The following is a 27,987-nucleotide window of genomic DNA, read 5'->3' on the forward strand; positions in this document are numbered from 1 at the left end:
GTTCCCGCGCTCTGAACACAGGTGCCCAGCGCCGCCCTCCGGCCCAGACCAATCACAACGGGTCCCCCGGGTCCCCCAAGATGACAGAGGTCCCCTCTGCCCGGGGCCTGTTGGGTGACCCTGGCAAAGCCACGCCACGCCACCCTGGGCGAGAACGGCTCGGAGCACAGCAACAAGCGACCACCGGCTCCCATGGCGAAGCTGGGAGCAGCAGGGCAGGTGCGGCGAACTCTTCAGCCAGGAGCAGCACCGGCCTCCCACCCCAGGCGCCTTGCTCACACCACATGGAGCACCCTCAGTCTCGCAGCCCTGAGCCTGCCACCTCGACCAGCCCACGCCCAGCCTTGTTTCAGCGGGTCTCTGAGCAAGGAAGCCTGGCCAAGCCACAGGGCCAAACCACACACTGTTCCCTTGCCAGGCAGTGGCGCCAAGCCCACCTCACTTTAGGAACACCTCCAGTTTACAGAGCTTCGGGAGCTTACAGAGCTTTAGGAGCTGGGACGGCCGCCACCTCAGCAACCCCAGCAGGATGTCAGGGCCTCTCGCCGAAGCCCCCCGCACAGAGGCCCCTGCACAGCACTCACACCGGAGCATCATCACTGTGGGCCAAACACTTGCTGAAGCAGTGTTTGGGATGGGAGGAAAAGACTGAAAGGGCAAGGGGGTCTGGGGGACACCACACACAATGCAAAGGCCCACGCTTTCCAGCAGTGAGGCAGCAGTCCTTACTGTGGGTCCTTTTCTACAAAAAAGTTAAAAATCCAACTTCATATAGGCTGGAGAAGTGCTCTTAAGGAACACTCTCCTGATAATTAAATTCCTGCCCATATAAATATTTTCCATTACAGACTTATGACAAACCCTAAGACAAAGAAGGTAGAAAGTCAGGGCCAGATGAGCACAAGTGCTGGAGGAAGAACCCAACGAGAACAGACATGCTGTCACCCCATCCAGGCCTGGGAGCCCAGTGCTGGAGGCAAGGCTATGGAGCAGTTTAAAAAAGAACAGGCTTACCACCCAAAAATGAAATTAAGAGAATAATTTCATTCATAACAGTATCAAAAAGAGCACAAAATTCAGGAATAAAACCTAACAAAGAAGTACAAAACTGCTACTCTGAGAACGTCAAGACACTGTTGATAGACATCTGTAAATCTCAGCAAAGCGGAGAGTATTCCTGTGCTCCCGGGTTAGAAGGCTTCATATTGTCAAGATAATCAGATTCAATCCCCCCTCTGAGTCCCAGCTGACTTCTTTGCAGAAACTGACAAACTGATTCCAAAATTGATGAAATCGCAAGGAACTCAGAAAAATCCAAACAATCCTGAGAGAGAACATAGGATTCAGCACTGCCCAACATCGTAACTTACCCCAGAGCCGGGTAACCGAGTGTGGCACATGTCCCCCGAGGCACAGGCACACAGAGCAGCACCCAAAGCCCAGGAACACAGCTGTCCATCCACAACCAGCTTCTTTCCACCACCAGCAGGGAAACAAGTCTTTCCACAACATGGTGCTCAGACAACACGCAGAATGAAGGTGGACCCTCCAGCACATCATGAAAATTAATGCAAAACATTTCAAAGATCTAAATGTAAGAGCAATGCCTACAAGACCCGTAAAAGAAAAGAAAGAGGTAGGTCATCATGACCTTGACCTTGGCCTTGGCAAAGACTGTCAGACACAACACCAAAAGCACAAGGTACAAAAGGAAAACTAAAGTGGCCTTCGTCACAATGAAAAACTTCTGTGCTTTGAACACCACCAAGACCGTGAAAAGAAACCCACCGAATATGAGAAAGTGTCTGCAAATCCTACACGTCAGGAGATCCGCACCAAGACCCAGACTTGATAAACACAGCAACAGAATGGCGGTGACGAGAAACAGGCAGACAGCACCAATAGGCTTCTCCAAAAAAGACATAGAAACGGCCAGTAACACACAGAAGGCCGCCTGGTGTCTGTAGCGGTCAGGGAAATGTAAACCAAGCCCATGGTGAGGTAGTGTTTCGCAACCAGGACAGTTAGAGCCAAAAGTCAGGTAACACGAAGTGTTTGTGTCAGAGCCCTCAGACACAGTTGACGTGCATGGAGAAGGGTACAGCGGTCTCGAAAACCAGTCTGGCGGTTCCCCAAAGATTCAGCAGTGACCACACACCCAACGGTCCCAGTCCTCAGCAAGCACTCAGGGGAACTGAAAACAAACGTCCACTGAGAAACCTGCACACAAAGGTTTACAGCAACATCCTTCATCATCACCAAGAGGTGGTCTACAACACACGTGCCCATCAGTGGATGGGTGAATAAACGTGCATACAGTGCAATTGTACTTGGCCATTAAAAGAAATGAAGCACAGACACTTGCCACAACACGGATGAGCCCTGAAAATGCTGAGCTAATAAGGAAGTCACTCACGAGGAGTCTACATGACACACTCCACCCACGGACAAGTCCACACCCAGGATAGGACACCCAAATAGAAAGCACAGGACTTGAGGCAAAAATGCAAAACTTCACAACCTATGCTTGGTGCATGACTAGAAGAATAATTTAACCCTCAAATTAAAATAAAAATCAAAATAAAATAAGATACATGTACAAAAATAGATCATCAAATATCTCATTCTAAAATTCAAGTTCCTTTGGAATTATCAGAAACAAAGATTGCCAATGTACACTTACTAGAATCGGGCATAATGCGAAGGTCGCCTTCTTTATAATCATCTAGGAGCTGGTACATGTACAAGACGGGATCCTTCTCGTAGGTGATGTAGAACCACGTGTTCATGATAGGGGCGCGCGCTAGGACCATCCCCCTCCACTCGTCCTTGGAGCCATCCTCCGTCTCAAACATGTGCTCTACCGCCTTGCCGATCATCGTGTCGGCCAGGTGTGCATCACTGATTCGAGAAGTCGCTGTGGACAAGAAGCAAACAACGGTTCACATGGGGGTTTTACAAGATCCGTACTGTGGAGACTGAGCTCCGGCAGAGGGACAGCCTGAGACGTGGTCCACGCACCACAGTAGTGGCACAAGGGCCAGCAGGAGGCAGCAGGGGCCAGGCCCACAGTACTGCTGGGGGCCCAGAGCACGGGCTCCCATGGCACCTCCTGGTTCTGTCCCCAGGCAGCTCCTGGTTCTTCTCCTGCACTCCTCTGCCCTACACTGATTCTACCTGGAACTTCCAATGGTTTTATTCGAGGTATAAAGTGTTTAGTGTTAATGGTTACTTTATATACTGAGTAATCACAGCCTCACTCTAACTGCAGAGCAGGAGCGGTCACATACACCGTCACCCCACTTCCCTTTATTAACACCTGGGTAACACAAGCCAGGGGATGCAAGCTAAGAAATTTCACCCATGCCAGGCCAGAGAGGGGACTCTCATATGCATGGTGACCAGACTGCGCCTGGCATCAGTCACGGCAGCCAGCGCTTTGGCTTAAAATGCCCCAGTGCTTCCACCTGGTCATGTGAAAATCAAACCATTTCCCTGGGCCTGGCAGCCTCCCTTCTTGGCCTGTCCCTCTGCCCCCATGGGCCTCTCTCTCCTTCCCACCAGGCTCCTCTGTCTCCAGGACCACAAGGTGAGATCAGCCCCACACCAGCCACCTGTCGTGTCCTCCACTTTACTTATTCCCTAATGACACCTGGCATCACCTGCAGTGATCCTGTTCCTGGCTCAGACAGCGTCTGCATTCCCACACTGAGACCCCAGGGCGTCAACAACTACCGTACAAACTAATTCTCAGGCCTGCTCTGTGTGAAGAGGCAGGCGGACAATCACAACCTTCCTTTTATTAATAGTGGGAAAATCATGAAGGATCCTAATGATGCAAAGATTTCTCTTGTCCTCACATTTTAGACAACTGTCATTAAAAACAAATTAGCACTTCTATTTCATTCATAATCGCTTCTATTTCTGTTAAAATTCAAAGGAACAGATTGTAATTTCTTGCTCAAGATACTGTTACCTAATTTTATTAGAAGGACACTCCAAGCACATATGGTGGTTCTCTCCACTTACACATGCAGGAATTCTCCAAAATTACACAAAATTCCCCACCGCACACTAAAACAAAGCCTACTACACACTCTTTGGGCCAGAAGTTCTCAAAGTTCGATCTCCAGACTCCTATATTCTTAAAATATTTCTGAGGATCTAAAACTGCACTTTAGCAAAAATAAATAAATGAATGAATGAATGAATGAATGAATAAATAAATAAATAAATAAATATTAAAAATGCACTTTAGCATATGGATAGCTATCAGAATCAGCTGTTGGAAATTATAAATGACAAATCTACAGAATTCATTTCTAACAAAAAATAACTATATCTTCTTATAAAAATGTAGTAGGAAGTGTGTAGCTTCACATCTCTGTACACCTCCTGATACCCAGCTCTACAGGGCAGCCAGGTTGTCCTATATGCTCCAGTAATCAGTCACATGCTCTTCCAGTGGACACACAAAATCCAACCTCACAAAGCCCTGCTGCTGAAAAGGGGCTTTTCAGGAAACCAGATGCTCCCCTATGATGCTACTTGACAATCAACATGTGGTAGCTCCTTCATGGTTAAGTGTGGTGCAGAATCTGGAATTGTTATCAGCAAACCTGTCACAGTCACAATAAAACTGTCTCCAGAAGAGATAAAGAACTTCTACAACTCAGCAGCAAAAAAAAAATAATCTGATGGAAAATGGGCAAGGATCCGAATAGACATTTCTGCAGAGATGACAGACAAGTGGCCGAAAAGCATGTGAGAAGATGCTCAACATCACTAAATGTCAGGGAGACTCACATCAAAACTGACAGAGAGGGGGCAGCCCCGGTGGCGCAGCGGTTTGGCGCCGCCTGCAGCCCAGGGCATGATCCTGGAGACCCTGGATCGAGTCCCACATCAGGCTCTCTGTATGATGCCTGCTTCTCCCTCTGCCTGTGTCTCTGCCTCTCTCTCTCTCTCTCTCATGAATGAATAAATAAAAAAATCTTTAAAAAAAAAAAAATGACAGAGAGGGACGCCTGGGGGGTTCAGCGGTTGAATGTCTGCCTTCGACTCAGGTCATGATCCCAGAGTCCTGGGATCGAGTCTTGCATTGGGCTCCCGGCATGGAGCCTGCTTCTCCCTCTGCCTATGTCTCTGCCTCTCTGTGTCTCATGAATAAATAAAATCTTAAAAAAATAAAACACAAACGAAAAAAAAAAAAACACCCAACAGGGCACGCCAAGGGTTGGGGAGGACAGGAGAGAAACCAGAGCCTGTGCCTGCAGCTGGGAACCCAAGATGCTACGAGCGTTGTGAAGAACAGCACAGGGACACCCCAGCAATTCCACCTGGGGCACTGTCCTCGAGGGACAGGAAAGCAGGGGCCCACCACCTCCACAGCAGCATCACCCCCCGCAGCCCCACAGAGGGCGGGAGGCACAGAAGGGGTGCACGTGAGCACGGAGGCATGGTGCAGCCCAAGAGAGAAGGGGGTGCTGCAACTGCAAGGGCGCAGTGAGGTCACAAAAACACAAATACTCTACAATCCCATTTAGGAGGCATTTCAGGTGATCAACACCACGGAGAAGGGGGGGGTGGTAAAGAGGGACAGAGCTACAGGCCAACAGGATGAAGACTTTCTGGAGACCTGCTCCATGACTGTGTGGACACAACTAAACACTCGCTTAATTATGGACACTTAAGAATAATCAAGGTAGCGAACTGCAGGTCACATGTTTTCTCACCACCACAAAACCAACCTGTTGATCGTCCAATGGATCCTTTACCAGCACATGATCTGGTCCCATAGAGAAGATGCTGTGTTTGCTGAGTGATGCAGACCATGAACACTGCCTCCTTCCCAGTGGAATGAGAGTGACCGCTACACAGCTTTCCAGACTGAGGTCCACAGGGAATACCGACATTAACTAGCAATTCAAGTCAGCACGCGATACCCTGGCTTGCATAGCAGCCTTTGTATTTCCTTGGTAAGACTCTAGAAAAGCAACCCTGCCTCCTGCTGGGAACTGCCAAAAAAACAGGAGGCACTCTGAGTCCATCACCATAAATACTTAGAGATTTGGGGCTATTTTGGTTTGCTCAAACCATGTTTTTACCAACATAAAAGGACTTCCTCTGTCCTACAATGGCAGAAGAACTCAGGAGATCTGGCACAGGCCACGCAGCAGAATGCAGGTAATCTCACGTGGGCTGGCAGCCTCGCCCCAGGAAGGAGGGAGACTAAACTTCTGGGTCACAAGAATATGTGATCACTACCCAGCACAGACAATGGATATAAAGGTTTGGACATTTTCAACACCTGAAGGTAAGACTCTTTGATGTTTGTGTCCTACATTGGAAATGGGTGCACATGGGGATCAAGAAGAAACCATGGCATCCTACGGGGGTTGGGGGGCGCTCAGGAACAGGTGAAGATATGACAGGTGCCAAAGATGCAACACCGCTCAGTGAGGTACCTTGAATAAACGGATAAGAAAGATGGAAAGCAAGATCTCTGTGAGAACTGAGCTGTCCTGACAAAGACAAATACACAGCACTGCTATCCTCAGGGAACACCAACAAGAAACCTGCTGACCTGGCAAAGAATTAACTTGGTGAGGGAAGTGTGTGTCCTAAGAACACAGGGGCAAGAACAAAGGGGACAGGGGACTGAGGAGCGCCATCTCTTGACAACCTGGCCCCTCCAGTCCACCTCTGCTGGGATGGGGTTTGTTAACACGGAAGCTTCTAAAGACCATTCCAAAAGCATAAACAGATATATGCTCGTACACGAGTAGCATCACTGTAATAAGGAAACATTTCAAAGTGAACACTCTGAAGAAAGTAAGGTTAATGCAGATGATCTTAACAATAACATTTTACTTCATTCCTAAGGATAAAATCAGTCATTATTATTTAACGGACACCTTGTGTCTTGAGGAACACATCAGGGGGACATTTAAAGACTCCCTCCCACAGTCAATGCAAACAGGGGGTGGCTGCCTCAGGTGTGGCTGCAAATGCAATGCCACTGACATTACACGATGAAAACTACACTTCACATAAGGCTTCTAATAAAGGCATAAGCTACCACAGTCTGATGAAACAAGTACACAGCATAGTTGAGCTAATAAAATATTCTTACCCATCAGAGTCCACATGAACAGTGAGCAAAATGTAGGAAATAACCATGTTAGAAATTATCAGATTGTCAATTTCTTCACCAATAACCTGATACATCTTTACATCCCTAACAGTTCCCTGGACTGTGCTTTCAGTGACTTAACTGTGTACCGGGAGTGCCTGCACTCCAGTAAAAATAAAAACACCAATAATGCAAAAGAATCATCAAAAAGCATCCATTTCGATAATCATTTTTAAAGCATACAACGCACAAATAGTAAAGAGAACTTACCAACTCTATCAGGGAGGACTTCGAGCGCAGAAACTCTTTCATCTTTATTAAGTTCTAGTCCATAAACACAGTCAAATCCATCGTATTTTATAAGATACAAAGAAGGATTTACAGGCACCTGGTCCAGAACGGTTCCTTTCCACTGGGTGACAGGGCCATTCCCCTCCTTCCACCCATGCTGAATCCTGCAGCCTACGATGTTCCGCCGGGGCTGGGAAACAGGTTTGCTCGGCCCCACACTGCTCCGATGTTTTCTGCATTCACACATATACACACGTAAGGGATCATCTCAGAAGTATGCACCCCTCGATCCAATGCTACCGCTAGCTAGCATGCTCTCCTCCAGGTAATCCCAGGCCTGCGCTGGCTAACGGTGCCATGTTCCCGGTCCAGGTGCCTACAGGTGAGCCCCCCACCCCCATCACTGCATGTGCACATGGCATGGCAGCCACAGGGCTCCCCATGTACCCACTGTGGACAGGCAGCAGGGCACACTGCCCATCAGCCCTCGTACTGAGCATGAGCATCCTGTTGTCAGCATTCCGAGTTCCCTTTAATGCAATCAATTCACAACAATCCCAGTTAATCAGAGGAAGAGAAGGGCTGACCATGTGAATTATGTAAACATACACATGGCTTTACAGAGCATGAACCTGTTCCTTGTCACACGAAATGTGCAAACGTTCAGTGTCACCCACAGTGGTGGCCACATCTCGAGCCTCCACCACCTGAAGCAGTGAAAAGACACTAGACATTGAGTTTGTCCCTTCTCCCTGGCCAGCAGTCCAGGCTGGCTGGCATCTCGCACCGTCAGACCCCCACACGGTACCATCAGGACATCTCCAGAAAACATGCAATCTTACACACTGAGATTTGGGACAAATACTTAATGTAACGTTAAAAAGTGTTAGAGCAACATATTCTTCCCAGACTAAAACTGAAAACTCTCCGCATGGTGTTTACAAGCAGTACATGTGGGTCCTGGGATCCTGGTTCTACCTAGCTCTCCGCACATAAAGGACGGCCCAGCCCTGCCCACGCTGCAACAAGAACCTTCAGTAGACAGAAAGCTCTTGCTGCGGCAGCACGAGCGCAAATGATGAACGACTGGCACACACACAAACGTTGAAAAGGAAAACCATTTATTGGAGGCTGTAACATTTAAAGCTACAGAGGTATGTATTTCCAGTAGAAGAGTCTGGCAAGCCCAGAGTTCTGTGAGACGGAACAGGTGCCAGCAGAGCACGGCTGCCTGAGGAGACCGCGTCAGCTGCTGCAGGCTTCACCTCAGCCAGAGGCGCCGGCCTAGGAGAAAACCGTCTCACGCTGGGCTGGAGAAGGGGTCCTGAGGTTCCGAGGTTCCGTGCAGGGCTGTGAGGACAGCAGCAATCATAGGTCTGCCCCCCACCCCAAGAAAGCTCGGCAAGCACCCAGCAAACCTGCCTCCCAGGAAGGTGGGGCTTGCCGTCCTCTCCAGCAGAACAGCACCATGAGAGACAAAGAGACAACGGGGACACGTCACAGAGACCTCACAGAGACACAGGGGCTCTGAGCTCGACAGCAAGGACAGCCATCGAGGAGTAGGACCCCAAGGGAAGCATACCCCCAAAGGTATCTGCAACCATCAGACATACAACAGAGCCCAGAAAGGAGGACTGAAGCGTCCAACAGACACTGGGGGGCACACCTGGGAGAGAGGACAGAGGACAGTAACAGAGAGACAGTGACAGACACCAGTTCCAGCTTCCAAACAACAGGACGACACCATATAACTCTAGAGAAATGCCCCAAATCTGTGAAGGCCACCCTGGGAAAGTGGGCCCGAACCACAGACACTGACATTCTAGTAAGACAAATGGACCTCAAGGAACAGAGCATCTTGTGGGCATCTGGGCAAAGGGACCACAGCATGTATAAGCAAACAAACTGGGAACGTTGACAGTGACACTGGGGCCACCAGACAACAGAGTGACAGGGGTCAGATTCTCAGGACAGAAACATGAGCCGAAGGCTCTCCACTGACCACTGAGGCCCAGGAAGACCGTCCTCACCAGCACCTCCTGAGAAGTCACAGGAGCACCACAGAGGCCAACCCCAGGCGGAGGTCAACCCCCAAAACTGTCAACTTCAGGCCTCTTCACAACCCCTGGGAGCATGCCGCTGTACCTGATGGGCCCCATGTGGGGTGGACGGGGAGCAATCCTGCTAGCATGGCATTTCTTCTCCATCAGTCCATCACCTACTTCTTGTGACATTTAGGCAGAGATCCCAGTGATGCACTGTATACAGGGTCAGGCTTTCTGCACACAAAGGCAGAGGCTTGCTCCCAAACCCCAGTGAGGAAGGAATGCAGTCCCACGCAGCATTTCAGTGATCCACATCAACACTCTGCAGTCGCTATCAAAATGAGGGCAATACAGCATCTGCACCAATGTCATGGTTTAGCTAACTCTGTCAAGGTGGCTGGGCCACAGTACTTGGGTATGTGCTCAACCATTACTGTAAGTTTTTCTGTGAAGGCACTCTTCTAGAAGGACATGTACATCAGCAATGTAGGTGGGCCTCATCTAGTCAGTTGAAGGTCATAAGAAAATGTGGTCTCACAGGGAGACGCAATTTCCCCCCAGACTGGAGTGGCAACACCAGGTCTTCCCTGGGCAATAATCTCTGTCCTTGTGTGCATGTGTACCTGTACACACACACACACACACACACACACACACACACACACAATCTCCACTGGTTCTGTCGGCTTACAAAAAGAAACTACAGCCAGCAGATTTCTATTCTAGATTCAGAGGCACGTAAGGGATCATCCTCTGTTCCTGTGATTCTCAACAAAACCAACCTAAACATGGCCAAACAAAGGGCAGCTGGAGACTCAGAGCAGCACATATCAGCTTGGCCACGCGTCCCCCACGTCCCCCATATGCTCACAAGTGGTGCTGTGCTGTGGCTTGCAGCCATTCCTGAGGGAGCATGCCACGGCGCATCATTGCAATTCCAAGCAGAAGACCCTTATCCTGCTGTGTCCAGCAGCAGCGCAGGCCCTCTCCCTCATGGGGAGCTGCTGGGTAGTCCTCTCCAAAGGGGCTCCTGCACCCGTCACCCCGGAACACGGCAGTCCTTTCCTCCGCCTTCATTATGGGAACTGGAAGCACCAAGTCCTGCTGCCGTACACAGGAAGCCTGGGCGGGTCCCACATCTAGTTCTGTGTCTGTGCAACACGGTGCCTTCACTTCCTTCCGTGGTATCTCCTTTTGTCCGTGTGGCTGATGACGGAGGCTTCTGAGCCCCGTGTGCAGCTCTCGCTGGAAGCCACAGAGCTTAGCTCTGGTCTTACAGAAGCTACCTCTAACCTCTGAAGTGCTGCATTTAGATTTAACGTTTTCCTACTAAAACCTATAATTAATCAAAATCTATGCTTTCTTTCTTTCCTAGCTCTACCAAGAACAAAAACAAGCAAAAAATTCTTAGTAAAAGAATGAAAATTACTGAAAAACACCTTGGCACATAGTAACCCCACCTGACATGCTCAAACCTGGGCTGCTATTCTAAATCGTTATTTTTCATTTCATTCTTATCTGAATAACTTTTTAAATACATTACCTTACTTAGAAACAAAGAAGGATTTTTGTTGCTTCTGGTAACATTCCCATCTCATAGACGTTTTATCTTTCTAGATACATCCTCTGGTGAAGACGGGTTCCCAGAGGCAAGTACACGTTCCCGCAAGCCTCCCAACGCTGTCCTTGCACCCGTGTCTACACGTCCGGCTCAAGGCCCTCCTCCCTCAGGACCTGTGTCAGCAAACACTATGTTCACTGTCTCCCATCTTCCAAGTTACAGAGAGCAGGCCAATCAGTCCTTCATTTTAACCAGATTTTCTGAGTTGCTTTTAGAATTTTCTCTGTTCCTGCAATCAGAAATGTCAGAACTTGTGACTTGTGTTTTTAATCACCCCTCAACTAGCACTTGGTCCATATAAGGTGTGCAGAATATCTACCCTATTTATTCTTGATCCTTCCCCCTCCATCCCTTCCTCAGGAGAGGTATGCAGTGCTTCCAGGTCCATCCACCATCCACCTTCCTGGGGTTGCTCATCTTCCTGAAAGCCTCAGAACCAAGTTTTCCTGAATCAGGTAAAATAGGCTTGAAATTCAGCCTATCCGTTGAATACCTTACATAGTATCTTTAATTTCTAGAAACTGATTGCTTGATCTCCTCTTGAACCACTAGTGACTCTAAAGTTAACAAGCCTTCTGACATCAAGGGTAAGGTTCACGTCCTTCCTGATACCCTATGAACTCTGCAGGTGGGCCCTGTTCATGCAGGTGGGTGCAGTGTGACTCTCCTCCATCAGTGCTCCTCAGGTGCCTGGTGCTTCTGTGTTACATGCAGGCCCAGACCAGAGCATCTGTAGTGGGAGCACTTCCCTCAGGCCCGGGGGAGCCCTGTGATCTGGGGAGGGTGTGATAAGCAGCTGTGGTGCAGGGGGCTGCAGAGTAGTGGGGAGGCAAGGGAGCCGAGACCTTGGGGAGGGTGGCCAGGGACATCCTGGGCATCTAGGCAAGCTGGATCCCCTTTCCAGCAACCTTGGCTGCAGCCAGCCCTGGTGGTCTCTAACCTACACAGATTCCAGGGCCTACTCTGGTCGTCACTCTTTGGAGTCCTCCTTTTCACCTCAAAGTGGCAGAGTATTCCTCAGCTCACATTTTTATATAAATCTGCTCCAAAATGCTTTAGGTCTCCCAGAAATTTCTAGTGTTCTGGCCTCCCAGTAGAATAATGTAGGATGAACTTTCTAGTTCATTAGCAACAAAAATTCAAAGTTTGAGGAGTTATTTTAATGTGAATTATGGCGAGGCAGGTCCTCTATCTGCTTATGGTACAGATACAGTTCTCCTAGTGATTCCACGTGCAGGAATTTATCTGCAGAAGGTAGTGGGCAGACACCAGGTCATGACGGCAGAGCAGAGAGTGCGCACGTTCGACAACAGCCCCCCTGATATAGCGGCTTGCAGCATGTGTAAGAGCACTCTACAGAGAATGGAGGAAATGGGACAGGGAAGCCTTGGATACATAATTACATAATTATCCATACAAATATGGAGAAATAAAGACTTCTAAAACAGTCACTAAAGTACTAAGAGCTGTGAGTAATCCCTGGATGGCATTAGAAATACTTGTCTTCCTGTGTCTACCTGTGCTTTTAAATTTTCCTACAATGACTTAAAATCAGTTCATTTTTACAGGCAAATGAACCGCAATTTTTAATTTAATTACTGCCAAATTAATGCAATGAATATCTTAATTCTGCAGGAAACTACATATAAAAACAGATTTATGCATGTTACCGTTACCAATTCCGAATCTCACTCCTAGTGCCTGCATCTAAGTCACAGATAACTCTACCTAGAGAGCATCACTTCAATGGCTCTGAATTAATAAGTAAATAAACAAGAATCAATAGCGTGGCTGAAGAAGTGACAGAGATGGCTCTCCCTGAGGGAGCCCCAAAGACAAAGATGAGTAATTAGAACAACACGCTTGTGTTTCAAGCCAGAAGTCAAGCTCCCCACCTACCGGGACATGACTCTGCAAGCCACCTGACTGCCCCTGCAGCCAGTTTACAGAACAATATTCTAAAATATTTTTATACATGTTAAAATATCAAATTTAAGAGTGCACAAATATACATTGTTTATAAACTGATTTAAGTTCTTCCAATCAGCATCGATCTGGCGACAAGTTTGGGAACTTCCCTGGGTAACAAGCTTCATGCTCACATATCACATTAGTCTATTATGGGCCAAAATGCCAATAGTTGCTGACGCTGGCTGACAGGGTGCAGTACACGTTACTCATTTTTGTGTATGTTTTAAATTGTGCATTTAACTAGAAAGGTTAAAAATTGTATCCTAACCAAGTTGTTAACTCTTATTTTAATTGCTAATCGCTAATTTAGATAAAAATCAAGAACTGTAATAAAAATTAAAGCTTATTTTCACGAGCTGAGTACCTATAAAAGCAGACTCAGAGGCTGATTCCTGGAGAAGGTCCAGATGCAGACACACCCTTGGGTCATCTCTGGGTAGTTCAAAGAGCAGCACACAGGTGGGATATTATCAACGGAAACAACTTTAATTTAAAAAGAGAGCTCCCCTGGACACACGTTTTTAACCGCCCTTAACCTGCTGTATGTTCTGGGGAACGAGCCAGCCGCTGCCAACCGGTGCCTAGATGTTTCACTCTGGGCAGAAAGCTGGGACTATGGCTGAGCACAAGGGAAAGGCCACCCCAAGTCGGGATCCAAGGAGTAGAGGATAAAGTGGAGAGAGCAGAGGTAAGCACGGATGACTACTTTGCTCGCTCCTGATCTCCAGAAGCCATCTCTGAAACAATTGGTTTCAGGCTCTGGTGTCTGGCCTTGGGAGGGACGAGCTGCCATGTGTCCCCACAGCGAGGACCGTCAGGGAGAGTGGACGGGGGCCAGCCCCTTGGCAGACAGCCACTCTCACTGCACCAGCAACACCTATTCCATGCTCTGATGGGCGTCGAGGAGCCGCAGCCAGGAACAAGGGCACCAGAGCGCATGTGGTAGGCCCACGCTGGCCCTGACTCCATGATCCCACAACCTTCTAACCTAACAGGCTCTGCAACCTGGGGGAGCACAACTCGGAACCAACACAAATTTCTATGCACTCGTGTTCGGAAAAAGTACACCAAGACCATAGGGGGCACTTCTGTACCTTGCTCAATGCTTCAGGTAAGTTCTGAATCGACCACTCCACTTGTTCTGTCATCCAGAGAAGAAATTCTGTGTTGGGAGACCTTCCACTTGTTTACCTAGGCTCCCTCCATGCCTGAGACCCACCCTGAACTGCCCCGAACTGCCCTCCAGGACTGGAAGGTCTTATTTCAGTAGCCAGTAGTAAAGGGCTCACACGTCCTAAATCCAAATTCAACTACCACAGCACTGAACCAGTAAATGCCTGTCCCACAGTATGGACTTTGTACTTTGACATATAAATTCATGACACTCTCTCTTTATTCTACTTAGTACTGTCCTAGAAAAGCAGCTCCCTTGCTCTGTATTCTAGCAGAATTCAGAAGAAAATACCGATTAAATCAACACGGCTGTCTTTTGACAAGATGCACAGCAGCACAGAGAAAGAAGACTGCTTTCCTGTAGCCGTTGCTTTAATAAAAGTTCCACAGCTGCTATGCCACTGCCGGCGTCACAGGACAGTATCAAAACAGGACAGGGCAAGTGCATCTTCCACCCAAATTGCTATGAGTTCTGTGGCTGTTTACATGCTATGCTATGGCTCTAGGAACTAGCCCTCCCACCACTGAGGGCCTTCCAGCACACTCTCCACCTCACTGGTTGAAGTGGTGATTCACAAGCAGATTAAAAAGTCTTGTAGGTTTTGATCAGTTCAAGGCCCTCAGCACCATGTGGGCTCCACCTAGATGGCTGCTCCACTGCCCCTGTAGTCCCCGCGTTTATGATGGACACCCCCACTCTTCAACGGGAGGCAGGAACACGCTCCCCATGGAAACACGGTGTGCTCGCTGGGTACTCCGTGCGGGAGCCCGGACTGGCCACTCAGCCTCTGCAGGAAAGGACTCAGGGTTCCCCTCGAAGGGAATGCCATGAACAGTGCCCAAGGCCACCCAGGGACTCGAGGAAGAGGAGGGGGAGTTTCTGTCATTGTCACTGTCAGTGACCTAAATCTTAACAAATGGAACAGCACTCCCTGGAAATACCTCTACTTAGTATGTGACAGCTCTGGTCCATTCTCTAATGTCCATTAGCGGAAAATATACCAAAACCCTGGAAGTGGAAATGCATCCACTCTTCAAATTAGGGAAGAACCAGATGTCCATTTAAAAACTGAAACAGGGACGCCTCAGTGGCTTAGCAGTTTAGCGCCTGCCTCTGGCTCAGGGCATGATCCCAGAGTCCTGGGATCGAGTCCTGCATTGGGTTCCCCACAGGGAGCCTGCTTCTCCCTCTGCCTGTGTCACTGCCTCGCTCTGTATCTCTCATGAATAAATAAATAAAATCTTTAAAAAAAAATAAAAAAGAAGAACTGAAACAAAGAACAACTATAGCTAAACTCACCTTAGACGCGCCTCAACTGTACCTTCCCTTCAAAAAGTACTCCTGAGCCTTGAACAAAAAGGGATTGGGGCACTGACCCCCACATGGTCAACAATCTGGATAAAACTCCTGACCTACTCAAAATGGAACAGCTTGACCAGAATCCTTACTGGTAACAGAACTATCAATTAACACCTATTTTTTATGTTAGCTGTATCATATGCCACATTTTTACAATCACGTAAGCTGGGGAAAAAGAGACGGTTGTGAAGACAACCATAAGGAAGAGAAGATAATTTTCAGCGCCGTCCTGTGTTTATGGAAAGCAGCCCAATCCACGTAAACCCATGCAGCTCTAGGCCCAGGCTGTCCTAGGGCCACCCGCACTTTTACCGTGGGTGGGGCCGGGAGAGGCCTGTCACCAATGTGCTCCTAGAACACCATGAGAGGACTGGCCAGCAGTAGGCACGCACATTTGTTCCGTAGCTCCACAAACTTCTGGGGGCAGCAGTGCTCCAGCACAGACCTGAACCCCTGAATCCTGCTGGTACCCACAGGGACGGGGGCCCCACCGTACTCATCTGCTGGGTGTCTCTGTGCCTCTGTCCAGCAGTGGGGTGTCTGCTCAATCTCCCCCAACCACACGGGGTGCGGCGTGGCCACAGATCAATGGGTTGCGTGCTGGAGGGCAGCAGTGCAGGAAGCACAGGGCAGAGTGAGGCTCCGGGTCTGCTTCTCTGTACGTGGCTTCCACACACATTTTCCTTGTGGAAAGGGACCATCCTGGTCCACAGGAGGATTTTTAGGTATAGAAAGTGGTACGAGGCAGGTGGAACAAAGTGCCGAGGCGCCCAGCAGAGCCATCCAGCATCCCGCTTCGAACCAGCTCCTGGCCCAGGGCTACTCCACCAGTGTTCTGGCCCCTCCAGAGGCCACTTGTTGTGAAATGTGTACACTCGTGCATCGTCCCTCTTTTCTCCATCTTCAGATGTACGCGGCAATTAGAAGACACAGGCATATGGGACCGCCGGGCTTTCCTTTCTTCCTGGCTCCCTCTGGCTACAAAGTACCTTGGTCATAGCCCTCCACTCTTTCAACTGGAACAAGCACTAGTCCAAGCTAGTGCACCAAAGAGCACAGGGGACCAGGGCTTTCAGCTGGCACATATATAGACTGCAAAGCTTTAATAGGTAGGTGTTTATTCCTCGTGCTCCAGGGCAAGAAATAATCAGCACCTCAGAGCCAGGAGTTAACAAATGACAGTGCTTCCGACGGGGCTCGTGAAATCCTTGCACAAACCCAACAGGACCCAAAATCCTGAGTAAAGGATCTTCTAGTCACAGACACCCAGGAATGTGTAAAACAGGATAAAACTGAACGCACATTACATTCTTATAGCCCAGTATTAACTGACTGGCAAAATCTGTTTTGTGGGAACTGTTCTGGCCTTCCAGAGTTAACACTGTGCTCTGCTTCTCTCCCCTGCTGTATTTATGTTTCTGTCGTTACCTAATACTTAAGGCTTGTGTTTGTTTTGTTACCTTCTACTTGGGTCAAGGGATGGTTTACCATTTCCAGTGATGCTATGGTTTGATCACGAAGAGCAATTTATTAGATGAAGTAGATCACTGGACGTGACAGAACGATGAAGGTAATGGGCAAATCCACGAAATCTGGGAGGTGCTTTATCAAACCTCCAGGACACACGTACTCACCTCAACATCACACTTTATATCCCAAGTCATCTGCTGACCCTCGCACTACAGATATTTACATGTCCACGAGGAAGCACGTGTGCTCTGACCACCGAGCGTCAGAGAAAAGCACGCTTACACATCCAGAGCCTCTGCAACAGCCACAGTGTCTCGTGTTCTTCGCCCACAAAGGATGGTGACTGAGGTGCTTCACAAGCCTTTCAGTATGAATAATTTGGAAAGAACTGCTGTACGGAGAGGCTCCGGAGGTGGTAGCTAGGACCCAAGGGTTTCTTCCAGGGTTAGGAGTCTACAATTAAGACTCAAACAATCAGAACTGGATCGTTAGAGTGGTTTCCGTGGGGCAGTAGCAACGACCAGAACCTGGTGGGTTCTGTGAAACCCATTAAATGTAATTCAGTACAAGCACGGTATTTTCATTTAAGAGAGGGTCTCAATGTTCTTTTTAAATGAACTATGTTGTATGCAAAGACTTGAGGGAGAAAAGTGGCTTTTTATTCTAGTACCTATAGAATTTAGGATTTATGACATACCAGTCACTTAAAATACAGTTTTTTCATTTGTCTTTCAACATGCATATGCCTTTTCTAAATTACAAGCTTTTCATTTATTTGGAGACATTATAAAGCAGTGAGCAAGTGCCTGTCAGCATGCTAGGCAGGCCCTCAAGCATGAGTTCAGGCCTCTGTCCCCAAGGAGCTTCTTGTCCAGCAGCAGATCTGAGAAGAGACCCCACATGCCAAGAACGTGCAGCCTTTCCGAGGACAAAAGCAGAAGAGGTTCACAACACACCTGCCACCCGCACCACAACAGTCTAGCCCCATGGAGCTGGAGGGGAAATCATGGGCCAGGGGCTTTAAGACAGGGAAGGCCAGGCCAAGGCCAAGGGGCATGACTGCATGCCTGTCCCCAACATGCAGCGGGAGACGGCATCACACTGGCGTCTCAAACTCTATGCCACCTAAGGCCACACCTGCTAGCTAAAAGCAAGTTTCAGAGTTGCTTACTTGTGGGATGTCCTTTTCTTCATCATGCTTGCAGACACACCAGCATGGCCTAAAAGAGAAGTGAACATAAGTCAATAAAAACTGGACAGAAAAGACTTCAGAACTTGGGAAAAAATAAATTCTGAAAAGCTGCTATATAAAGCATGAAATGAAAATAAACCATAAACAGCCAACATATAGAAAGCCATTTACGTATCTAACTTTTAAAAAGGAGATAAGAGGAGTTCTGGGAAGATAAAATGACAAGAACAACAGCTTACCTCCCTAAATCAGCCACGAAAAACCACCCAAAATCACATGGACAGATATTACAAAAGTGAATAAGGATCCTGCGTGAAGTTAGCAGGTAGAGAAACTGTGTTCTTGCTACCAGCCACTATGGGTGCAGCAGACAGACCTGGGTGTCGGCCATTGGGACGATGGGCAGGACAAGACCCGGGATGAGAAGGCCATACGGGGCCCCATGCTGACCCAGACCGTGTTCCCAGGGCAACATGCGGATGACAGGAAGAGAAGGAAACCAGAAGCAGTTGGTACGCCAAGCTGAGAGCCAGAGCTGGGAGGACAGGGGGCCAGGGGGTCTCAGAGGGCCTCCAAACACCTGGAGGTGGGGGGAGCAGGAAGTTGTTCCAAGTCCAGCTAGCCACCTATTTGAACCTGTGGGCCATCAGTAAAAGCCACAAAGAGATGGCCCCTCAGCAGGAAGGCTGAAGGAGCCCTACGAATAAAAACTGCTACTGCCCATCCTGGCATTTGCTGACCCAACAAACTCAAGAGGCCAAGGGGATCCCGATGTGCCACAACACATTACCAATGGGGAGCGGCACCATGCACCACACCCAGTCAGTGTAAGTAACTAGCAGAGGTGCTAAAAGTGCTGTAATAAATACTCTCAAATACATAAAGGAAGATACAACTTAAAAAAAATATGAGAAAAGAAAGGACGGGAATGACCGGGTGGAAAATAGATGCTCTGAAATGAAGATGAGCAGATGTGGTGAGCCACAGGCCAGGCCCGACAGACACAAAGACCAGTGCCGCTGTCCAGCAGCGGGGAACGGCCCTGGTAGCCTGTGGGCCAGTGTCGCCTGGCCCCAGGTACAGCGAACTGCACCAATGACACAGGGGGCTGCATGGCAAAGAAACAACAACTCTGGAAGAAGGGAGCCCTCTCGATGCAGTAAGTGCACAACCACGTGGCCAGCAAGCTCAATGATGCCAACGATGACCAGACGAAGGCACATCCTAAATCACGTTTCTAAAAACCAGCAACCAATAAAATACTTTTAAGACAGCCAGCCAATGAAAGAAGCATTAAACGTACGGACACAAAGAGAATCCTGGCTCCAGATTCACTGTCAGAAAGAGCGGAGCCAGGACAGAAGAGTGTGTGTGGGGCTAGCCTGAGGAAGCCCTGTGCATGGACTTAGCAGCCTCCAGCCCCAATGGAGCACACAGTTACAGCACACATACACACACCAAGAAGCCACATTTAACCACAGGCTGCGTGTGAACCTTGTCCCAGGACACTGAGGTACACGCAGCAAGACCTGACAACCCCGGCAGGAAAAATCCCCCGTTCCCTGTACACACTTGAATTCCTCTCTCGGTAACGGACATAGCAAGTGGGTAGAAAATTGGTGGGGACACAGAAGACCCGAACTCCATAAACAGCCAACGTGCATTTTTTCGAGACGTTCACCCCGACACACCACCTGCTCCTAACACAAACCCTCCATACACTTAACCTGAAATCATAAGAAGTTCGTGCTCTGACCACATCAGAATTAAACCAGAAATAGTATCCGCAAATACCTGTTTTTTTGAACATTAAACACCAAACTTCTAAAAGTCCATAGTTCAAAGACAAAAATCACAATGAAATCAGACCTTGAAGAAAACTGGAAACACAATCCATGGGATGCAGCTATCACAGCAGGTACTAAGGTCATCAAAATTCATGCTGAGCAGCAAAACTATACAGAGAACAAAGAGCCTCAAGACCACAAGCTCAGGATGGTGGTTCCCTGGCTGAAGGAGGAAGGCTTGTGGGTTATCCCCAAAGCATTCTCTCCTTGGCCTCATATTGAAGAGTGTGTTTTAACACACATTTCCTAATACTACATTTATAATTTTAAAGTTAAGTAAACAGGGAGACAGACGGCCGACCGGTCTGTGCAGGACTCTGTTACTGTTCATAGGTGACGCCAGAGGGACATCCTCCCGACCTCGACCCAGTCCAGCCCCCCGGGAAGACACAGCCCGGAAGGAGAGCAGATCTCCCTGAAGCATCCCCAGAACATCTCAAGGCCTGGGGTGGATGGGCTGAAGAGAGCAGGTAAGCAAGCAGACATGAAGGATCGCCCAAGGTCTGTTGGACCTGCCACAGGCATCTGCACCCTCCCCTCCCACGTGGAGCACTGCAGGACAGGGCAGCTTAGCATCTGGGCTGTGCCATCTGCATGCCAAGCAAAGCTCCGGCCCACAAGTCACCACACACCCCAGCCAGAGGAGGACCACGGTGGACACAGTCTTCTCTTTATCACTCAAGAATCCCCCACCTGTATGCATGCTCTAAGACGAGCAGCTCGCTGTTCATGGAATGATCTCAGAGCTATACAGATGAAGTGAAAGAACTGGTATCCTCAAGAACCCTGAGGCCATCACAGTCACCACATGGGAATAAGAGGGAAAGCAAGAGCTCCTGAAAACCGAGCGTGGTGGGCAGAAAGGACGGTTCTGAGGTGGCACCTGAGGAGCTGAAGTTTCCCTGCCCCCTAACCAGCAGAAAGCTGAACAAGATGAAGAATCAACAACTCTTCTTCGACTGGCCAGAGAAGCGAAGTCACAGGGTGAACCACTGCTCCCCAAAGCAGAGACAGACCTGGGGATATGGACAAGGAGACAGAACTAAGAGGCAGAAGCTTCTGCGGGAACCAGGGCAGGGACGCCCGAGCGACAGGCAGCTGGAGCCTCTGTGTGGACAAGTCTGGGACAAACCCTCCAGCCACCAGTCTTGCTGAGGGAACGCAGGGCTCCAAGCTTCTGCAGGTTTCACCCTGGGAGCTCCACCAAGTTCTCAGGAAAGATCAGAGAAAAATCTCCTCCTGCTTCCAGCAGAGGGAGGGGAAAGTACACATGTAGAACTCAATGAAGCATTCAAGTCTTCACAAGGCCTGCCCTCAAGAGCCTAACCTCTGGGGTTCATACCCAAGCCCAGCTGGCCTGAGGGAAGGGACATGCAAAGTCCAGCTGCCTGCTGTCCTACCCCACAGGAGGAGGTGGTCATCCAGTGGCACAACTCACAAAAGGAGACGGGATCACAGCACCACAAACTGTGCAACCCACATGGCCCGTCGTCACATCACTGCAGACTGATGGGCTTCCTTCTTCCGTACATTGTGTCTTAGTCAAAAAATTATAATGCACATTAAAAAGCAAACAACGTGGTTTGAGGAGAAAGCAAGCATTCAAACTAGACCCAGGGATGACGGGGATGGTGGAATTATCAGACCAAGAATTATAAGTAACTATCAATAATAAGCCAGGGGCTCTAACGAAAAAAAATGTAGACAACACGTTAGAAAAGATGAGTAACGTAAACAGAGAGAAGTTATCAGAAAAAATTAAAAAGATATGGCAGAGATCACACCATAATGGGAATGAAGATGTGTCTGGGGGACTCACCATGGAGAAAGTGGCATCATGGAAAGTGCTTGATTAAAACCATACAAGGCAGGGGAGAGTGGAAGGGAGAAAAGGAAGAAAGCCCGAGGGCAAGGACCAGGAACAGTGAGAAACGCAGCCAATATGAACCCAGCAATCACTGATCGGGGCTGAGGAAGAATCCTGGAGCTTCTGGACATGCCAACAGAAACCCCCAAACCTGAAAAGCTAAGAGAAAAAGACCAAGACAGGAAAAAATAAATCAGAATATCCAAGCACCTTGGGACAACTTCAAAGAAGTAACACAATACAAGGGGAATACGAGAAGTAAATGAAGTGACTATTTCCCCAAACTGATGTCAGACACTAACCCAGAGAAGACCAGGCAGGATAAGTGCCCCGAAACCACAGAGAAGTGCGTCATATTCACACCACCGCAAATCAAGGACACAGAAAAACTCCTGATAAAGCCAGAGAAAAAACATCTTACGCGTGGAGGAAAGGAGCAAGAATCACATCCAATGACTCCTCAGAAAGCCCACATAGAGCAGATTGAGAGACCTCAAGTGCTGGGATAAAATTAAAAACCTGCAATTTTATATTCTGCTACCCTTCAAGAGTGGAGCTGATGATGACCTGCTCAAACAAGCAAAAGTTAAGAGAATTTGTTGCCAAGACACCTGAGCTACAAGAAATGTTAACAGAAATTATTTAGAGAGAAGAAAAAATGATACAACTGAGAAACTCAAATGTGTAGAAAGATCATTAGAGATGGAATCAGTGAAGGTAAAACAAAACCTTTTGTTTTTATTCTTCTTACTAGAACTGGTTAACATTTTTTTCAGAATACTAACAAGTACTTTATTATAGTAGCTTACCTGTAAGTGAATTGGATTAGTTATAAATGTATCCTGCAAACTATAAGACAGTCTCTTAAAAAATAAAAGAACAAAACAAATATAGCATATTAATCCAATAGTCACCTTAAGTATGTCTAAGTACACCAATTAAAAGACCAAGACTGTCAATGTGGAACAAAAAACAAGACCATACTATATACTCTCCACAATAAATCCACTTTAAATATAAAGACATATTTAGATTAAAAGTAGAGAGAAGGAAAAAGATATACCATGCTAACACTGATCAGAGAAGCGAGAGTAGCTACATTAATTTCAGAGAGATTCCAGAGCAAGAAAAGTCATCAAGGAAAAAGAGAGAGATTATGATAAAGCAATCAATCCTCTAGGAAGATAGGACAATCCCTAACATGTGTGCACCTAACAACAGCACATCAAACCACATGAGGCAAACTGTCAGAACTACGAAGAGAAACTGAGGAAACCACTATCATACTTGATGCTTCAATACCCCTCTATCAAAAATGGGCAGACCCAGCAGGCAGAAAATCAGTGAGGACAGTCAAACCCAACACTACCACAAATCAAATGGATGTGATGGACATCAACAGACCAACAACAGCAGAATATACATTCTTTGCAAGCTCCCATGAAGCATTCATTCCAGATCATAAAACAAATCTTAACACATTTAAAAGAACAGAAATCCTAAAACTGCTCAAAAACAATAAAATCAAAATAAATTCAATAAGAGAAAAGTAGCTGGAAAATCCCCAAATACTCAAAGATTAAACACACATGTAAATACAAAGTTCAAAGAAGAAATCACAAGACAAACTTAAAAATGTTTTGAACTAAATGAAAATGAAAATACGATTTACAAAATTTGTGGGATGCAGGGAAAACAGTGCACGGAAAGAAATTTATTTATTTATTTATTTATTTTTTTTCGGAAAGAAATTTATAGCACTGAATACACGTATTAGAAAAAAGGAAAGATCTAAAATAAAAAATCTAAGCTTCCATCTTAAAAAACTAAAAGAGGAAACCATATTAAATACAAGCAAAAGATATTATAAAAATTATAACAGAAACCAATAATATTTTAAACAAGAAATCAATAATATCAAAAGTTCATTCTTTGAAAAGATCAAAACTGATAAATCTCTAAACAGGGTAACAAGAAGAGAGAACAAATTACTAACATGAGAAATCAAAGAGGAGACGTAACTACAGACCCTATATACAAGATAGATACGAGGAAAACTATAAAAGTGGTGAAAGAAATCAAAGAACTATCTAAATGGAAAGATACTAAAAAAAAAAAAAAAAAAAAGGAAAGATACTCCATATTCAGCAACAGAAAGACTCAATATTGTCAAGATGTCAGTTCTTCCCAACTTGATCTATAGATTCAAGGCAATCCCAACACAAATCCTAGCGAGTTATTTTGTGGCTATCAATAAACTAGTTCTAAAGCTTATAGGGAGAAGAAGATCCAAACAGCATACACAATACTGAAGGAGGAGAACAAAGAGGACTGACAGTACTTGACTTTAAGACATATTATAAAAACTACACTAATCAAAACAGCATGGTACCTGCTAAAGAATAGACAAATAGATCAAACAGAAAACCCTGAAAAAGACCCACATATGGTCAACTGATCTTTGACAAGGAGCAAAGGCAATACAACAGTACGATACAGAAAAGACAGTCTTTTTTTAAAAAAAGACTTTATTCATGAAAGACACAGAAAGAGGCAGAGGGAGAAGCAGGCTCCCTGCACAGGAGCCTGACACAGGACTCAATCCCAGGACCCTGGGATCAATGCCCTGAGCCAAAGGCAGATGCTCAACCACTGAGCCGCCCAGGTGTCCCAAAAAGACAGTCTTTTTAAATAAATGATGCTGGAACAACTTAGACATCGTGTGCAAAAAAATGAATTTAGACACAGATCTTACATGCTTCACAAAAATTAATGCAAAATGGATCACAGACCTAAATGCAGAGTGAAAAACTGTAAAACTCCTAAAAGTTAACATTGGAAAAAATCCAAATGACCTTGGTTATGTTGATGACTTTTTAGATAATACACCAATGGCCTAATTTATGAAAGAAATTAATAAGATTATGAATTATAATGAAATTGGATTTCATTAATATTAAAAAACTGCTGCTCTGTGAAAGACACTATCAAGAAAATGACAAGACAATCAGAAGAAAACTGATGTAGACTGTTATCCAAAATATACAAAGAATTCTTAAAATTCAACAATAAGAAAGCCACCTGATTAAACATGGCCCAAAGAGCTTAACACTAAAAAACAGAGATGGCAAAAAAACTTATATGAAAAGATGGTCTATACATCATATGTCATGAGGGAAATGCAAACTAAAAACAATGTGATACCACTACACATCTAATAGAATGGCCAAAATCCAAAACACCAACATCAAGCACTGGAGAGGATGTACAGCAACAGGAACTCGCATTCATGGAGGAAAGAAGGCAGACTGGTGCAGCCGCACTGGAAGACAGTTTGGTGGCTTCTTACAAACCATACTCTTACCATGTGATCTAGCAATTATGGTCCTTGATATGTACCCAAAGAAGCTGGAAACATGTCCACACAAAAACCTGCCGATGGATGTGTACAGCAGCTTTATTTAGAATTCCCTAAACTTGGGATCCCTGGGTGGCGCAACGGTTTAGTGCCTGCCTTTGGCCCAGGGCGCGATCCTGGAGACCTGGGATCGAATCCCACGTCAGGCTCCCGGTGCATGGAGCCTGCTTCTCCCTCTGCCTGTGTCTCTGCCTCTCTCTCTCTCTCTCTCTGTGACTATCATAAATAAAAAATAAAAAAAATAAAAAAAAGAATTCTCTAAACTTGGAAGCATCCAAGACATCCTTTAGTGGGTGACTGGATAAATACACCATGGTACGTCCACAAACGGAGTATTACTCACTACTGAAAAAGACAAGCTATCAAGTCATAGAAAGACATGGAAAACCCTAAGTGCATACTGCTAAGTGAAAAGAAGCCAATCTGAAAAGGCTACACAGAATTCCAACTCTATGACATCCTGGGAAAGGCAGATCTATGGATACAGTAAAAGGTCAGTGGCGGCTAGGGCTTAGGGGGAGAGAGAAATGAATAGCTGGAAAATAGGAGGATTTTTTAGGAAGTAAAACTACTCTGAATGATACCAGAAAGGTGGATGTGAGTGATTATACATTTGTCAAAACCCCACAGAATATACAGCACCGAGAGTGAACCTTAAGGTAACAATGGACTCTGGGTGATCATGACATAGCACTGTAGTTGCATCAGCTGTAACCAATGTACTATCAGCTGGGAGATACTGCTAGTAGGTGAGGCCAAGGGAGAGGGCACCAGGAGTATATGAAAAACATATATTCCGCTCAATTTTGCTGGGCAGTTAAAACTGCTTTAAGAAAAATAAAGTCCTTTTTAAAAAGTCTTTTTTAAAAAAATAAAGAGGTACCAGACATACTCTTTCATCATCAACCAGAAAGCAATACCCACAAAATGGAGGCAAAAGGACTTTGAACCCAGACTTCCATACCTTATGTTCACATGTGGCCTCAAAAGTTACATCTCCCACAAATCTCTGGAAGTCACTGGAGGATATTCTTCAGAAAACAGGAAAGAAAAGATTCACAAAGTAACCACAGACATAAGCTAGGAGTGCAGAAGTCCAGCATGGCTTCTGTGATGGAGGCTGAGACCCACGTAGATGGGAACAAGAGGCCAGAGACTTAAGCAAAGTCCTCTCCAAGGAGCCAGCGCCACACAGCGGCAAGGGTTAAGAAATAACTCCTATCACAAAGGTTAGTAACTGACTTTAAAAGAGCTTCTAAAAGTAGAAGAAAATCAGGGGAGATAAGAACAGAAAAGGGAAGGGAGAGAGGTGGGGGATGGGGTAACTGGGTGCCGGGCACCGAGGAGGGCACTTGATGTTATACTACGTGTTGGCAAATTGAATTTAAAGAAAAAAGAAAAAACAAAACAGAAAAGGGAAGGCCCTACAGGATGTGATATTCACCTCATACATGAAAGTAGAGATTCCTTCCTCACCCTTCTGACAACACACTACAGCACCAAGTCTGGGGGAGACTTGCTTCGACTGCCTAAGAGGACAAAATGGTACAAAGTCCACAAATACCTTACAGAATTGCATATGCATTTAAGATCTGAGTCCTTCTCTCTCTGGAAAGCTATCCCAATGACAACACACTGGCAGGACAAACAGACAAGCCTATTTATTATAGTCATCACGTCTAATAAGGAAGAGCAGAAAGAACCTTGATGTCCAACTAGGTGGCCTCCGAACAAATGAGTGGGAATGCCCGAGCTGTGAAGAGCGGTAAGGAGGCACTCTCATACTGCTGAGGAGTGTCATCAGCACACACCATGCAGGGGACAAGTAACAGAGGCGCCCTGGTGTCAGGGTGGCATCAGTCACTTGATCACAGATTGTCCAAAAGAAAACAGAACAAGATCCTTTACTAGGTGCTACATCTATTTGATGATTGAAATGTGAAAACAAACAGAGGCATAATTTACAAAATAAACTGTTCTAGTAGACTCAGAAAAGTTATTGAAACTGTACTAAACTGTGACACCTAAGAAAAACTACATTCACTCAAACTGCTTTAACAGAAGCTCATTCAGGGATGGATGTTCCAAAAACACTCACGCCTCTTATTGAGCCTCACTTTACTGTGCTTTGCAGATACTGTGCTTTTTACAAACCGAAGGTTTGTGGCAACCCTGCATGGAGCAAGTCAGCGTCATTTTTCCAACAGCATTTGCTCCCTTCGTGTCTCTGTGTCACATTTTGGTAATTCTCAGAATATTCCAAATCTTTTCATTATTACAATATTTATTACAGTGTTCTGTGATCAGTGCTTAAGACTTGCTGAAAGTTCAGATGGTTAGCATTTTTTAGGACTTGACTTTTTAAAATTAAGGTATGTACACTGTTTTGTAGACATAACGCTATCAGGGCAGCTGGCTGGGTCAGTCTGTAGAGCATGTAAGTCAGTCTCTGGGCTGTGAGTTCAAGTCTTACACTGGGCATGGAGTTTACTTAAAAAGGGCGGTGGGGGAGGGGGGCCTGGGTGGCTCAGTGGAGCATCTGACTCGGTTTCAGCTCAGGTCACGATCCCAGGGTGGTGGGATCAGCCCTGCATCGG

General features: G+C 46.6%; 1 protein-coding gene across 12 annotated transcripts in view; it reads right to left on the reverse strand.

Moving 5' to 3' along the window:
• SPIN1 (spindlin 1) overlaps positions 1–27,987 on the reverse strand; it is a 75,121-nt gene that overhangs the window by 4,269 nt on the left and 42,865 nt on the right. For 11 of the 12 annotated variants that reach the window (XM_077910495.1, XM_077910529.1, XM_077910540.1 and 8 more), the window contains 3 exons: positions 18,238–18,286; positions 7,406–7,659; positions 2,684–2,917 (listed from right to left, as the gene is read on the reverse strand). In XM_077910495.1, coding sequence (XP_077766621.1) covers positions 2,684–2,917; positions 7,406–7,659; positions 18,238–18,286 — 537 coding nt within the window. Of the gene's footprint in view, positions 1–2,683; positions 2,918–7,405; positions 7,660–9,571; positions 9,601–18,237; positions 18,287–27,987 lie in introns of those variants that run through there. The other variant, XM_077910566.1, reaches the window with a different exon arrangement.

The sequence above is a fragment of the Canis aureus genome, chromosome 1, assembly GCF_053574225.1.
Source record: "Canis aureus isolate CA01 chromosome 1, VMU_Caureus_v.1.0, whole genome shotgun sequence".
NCBI lineage: Eukaryota > Metazoa > Chordata > Mammalia > Carnivora > Canidae > Canis > Canis aureus.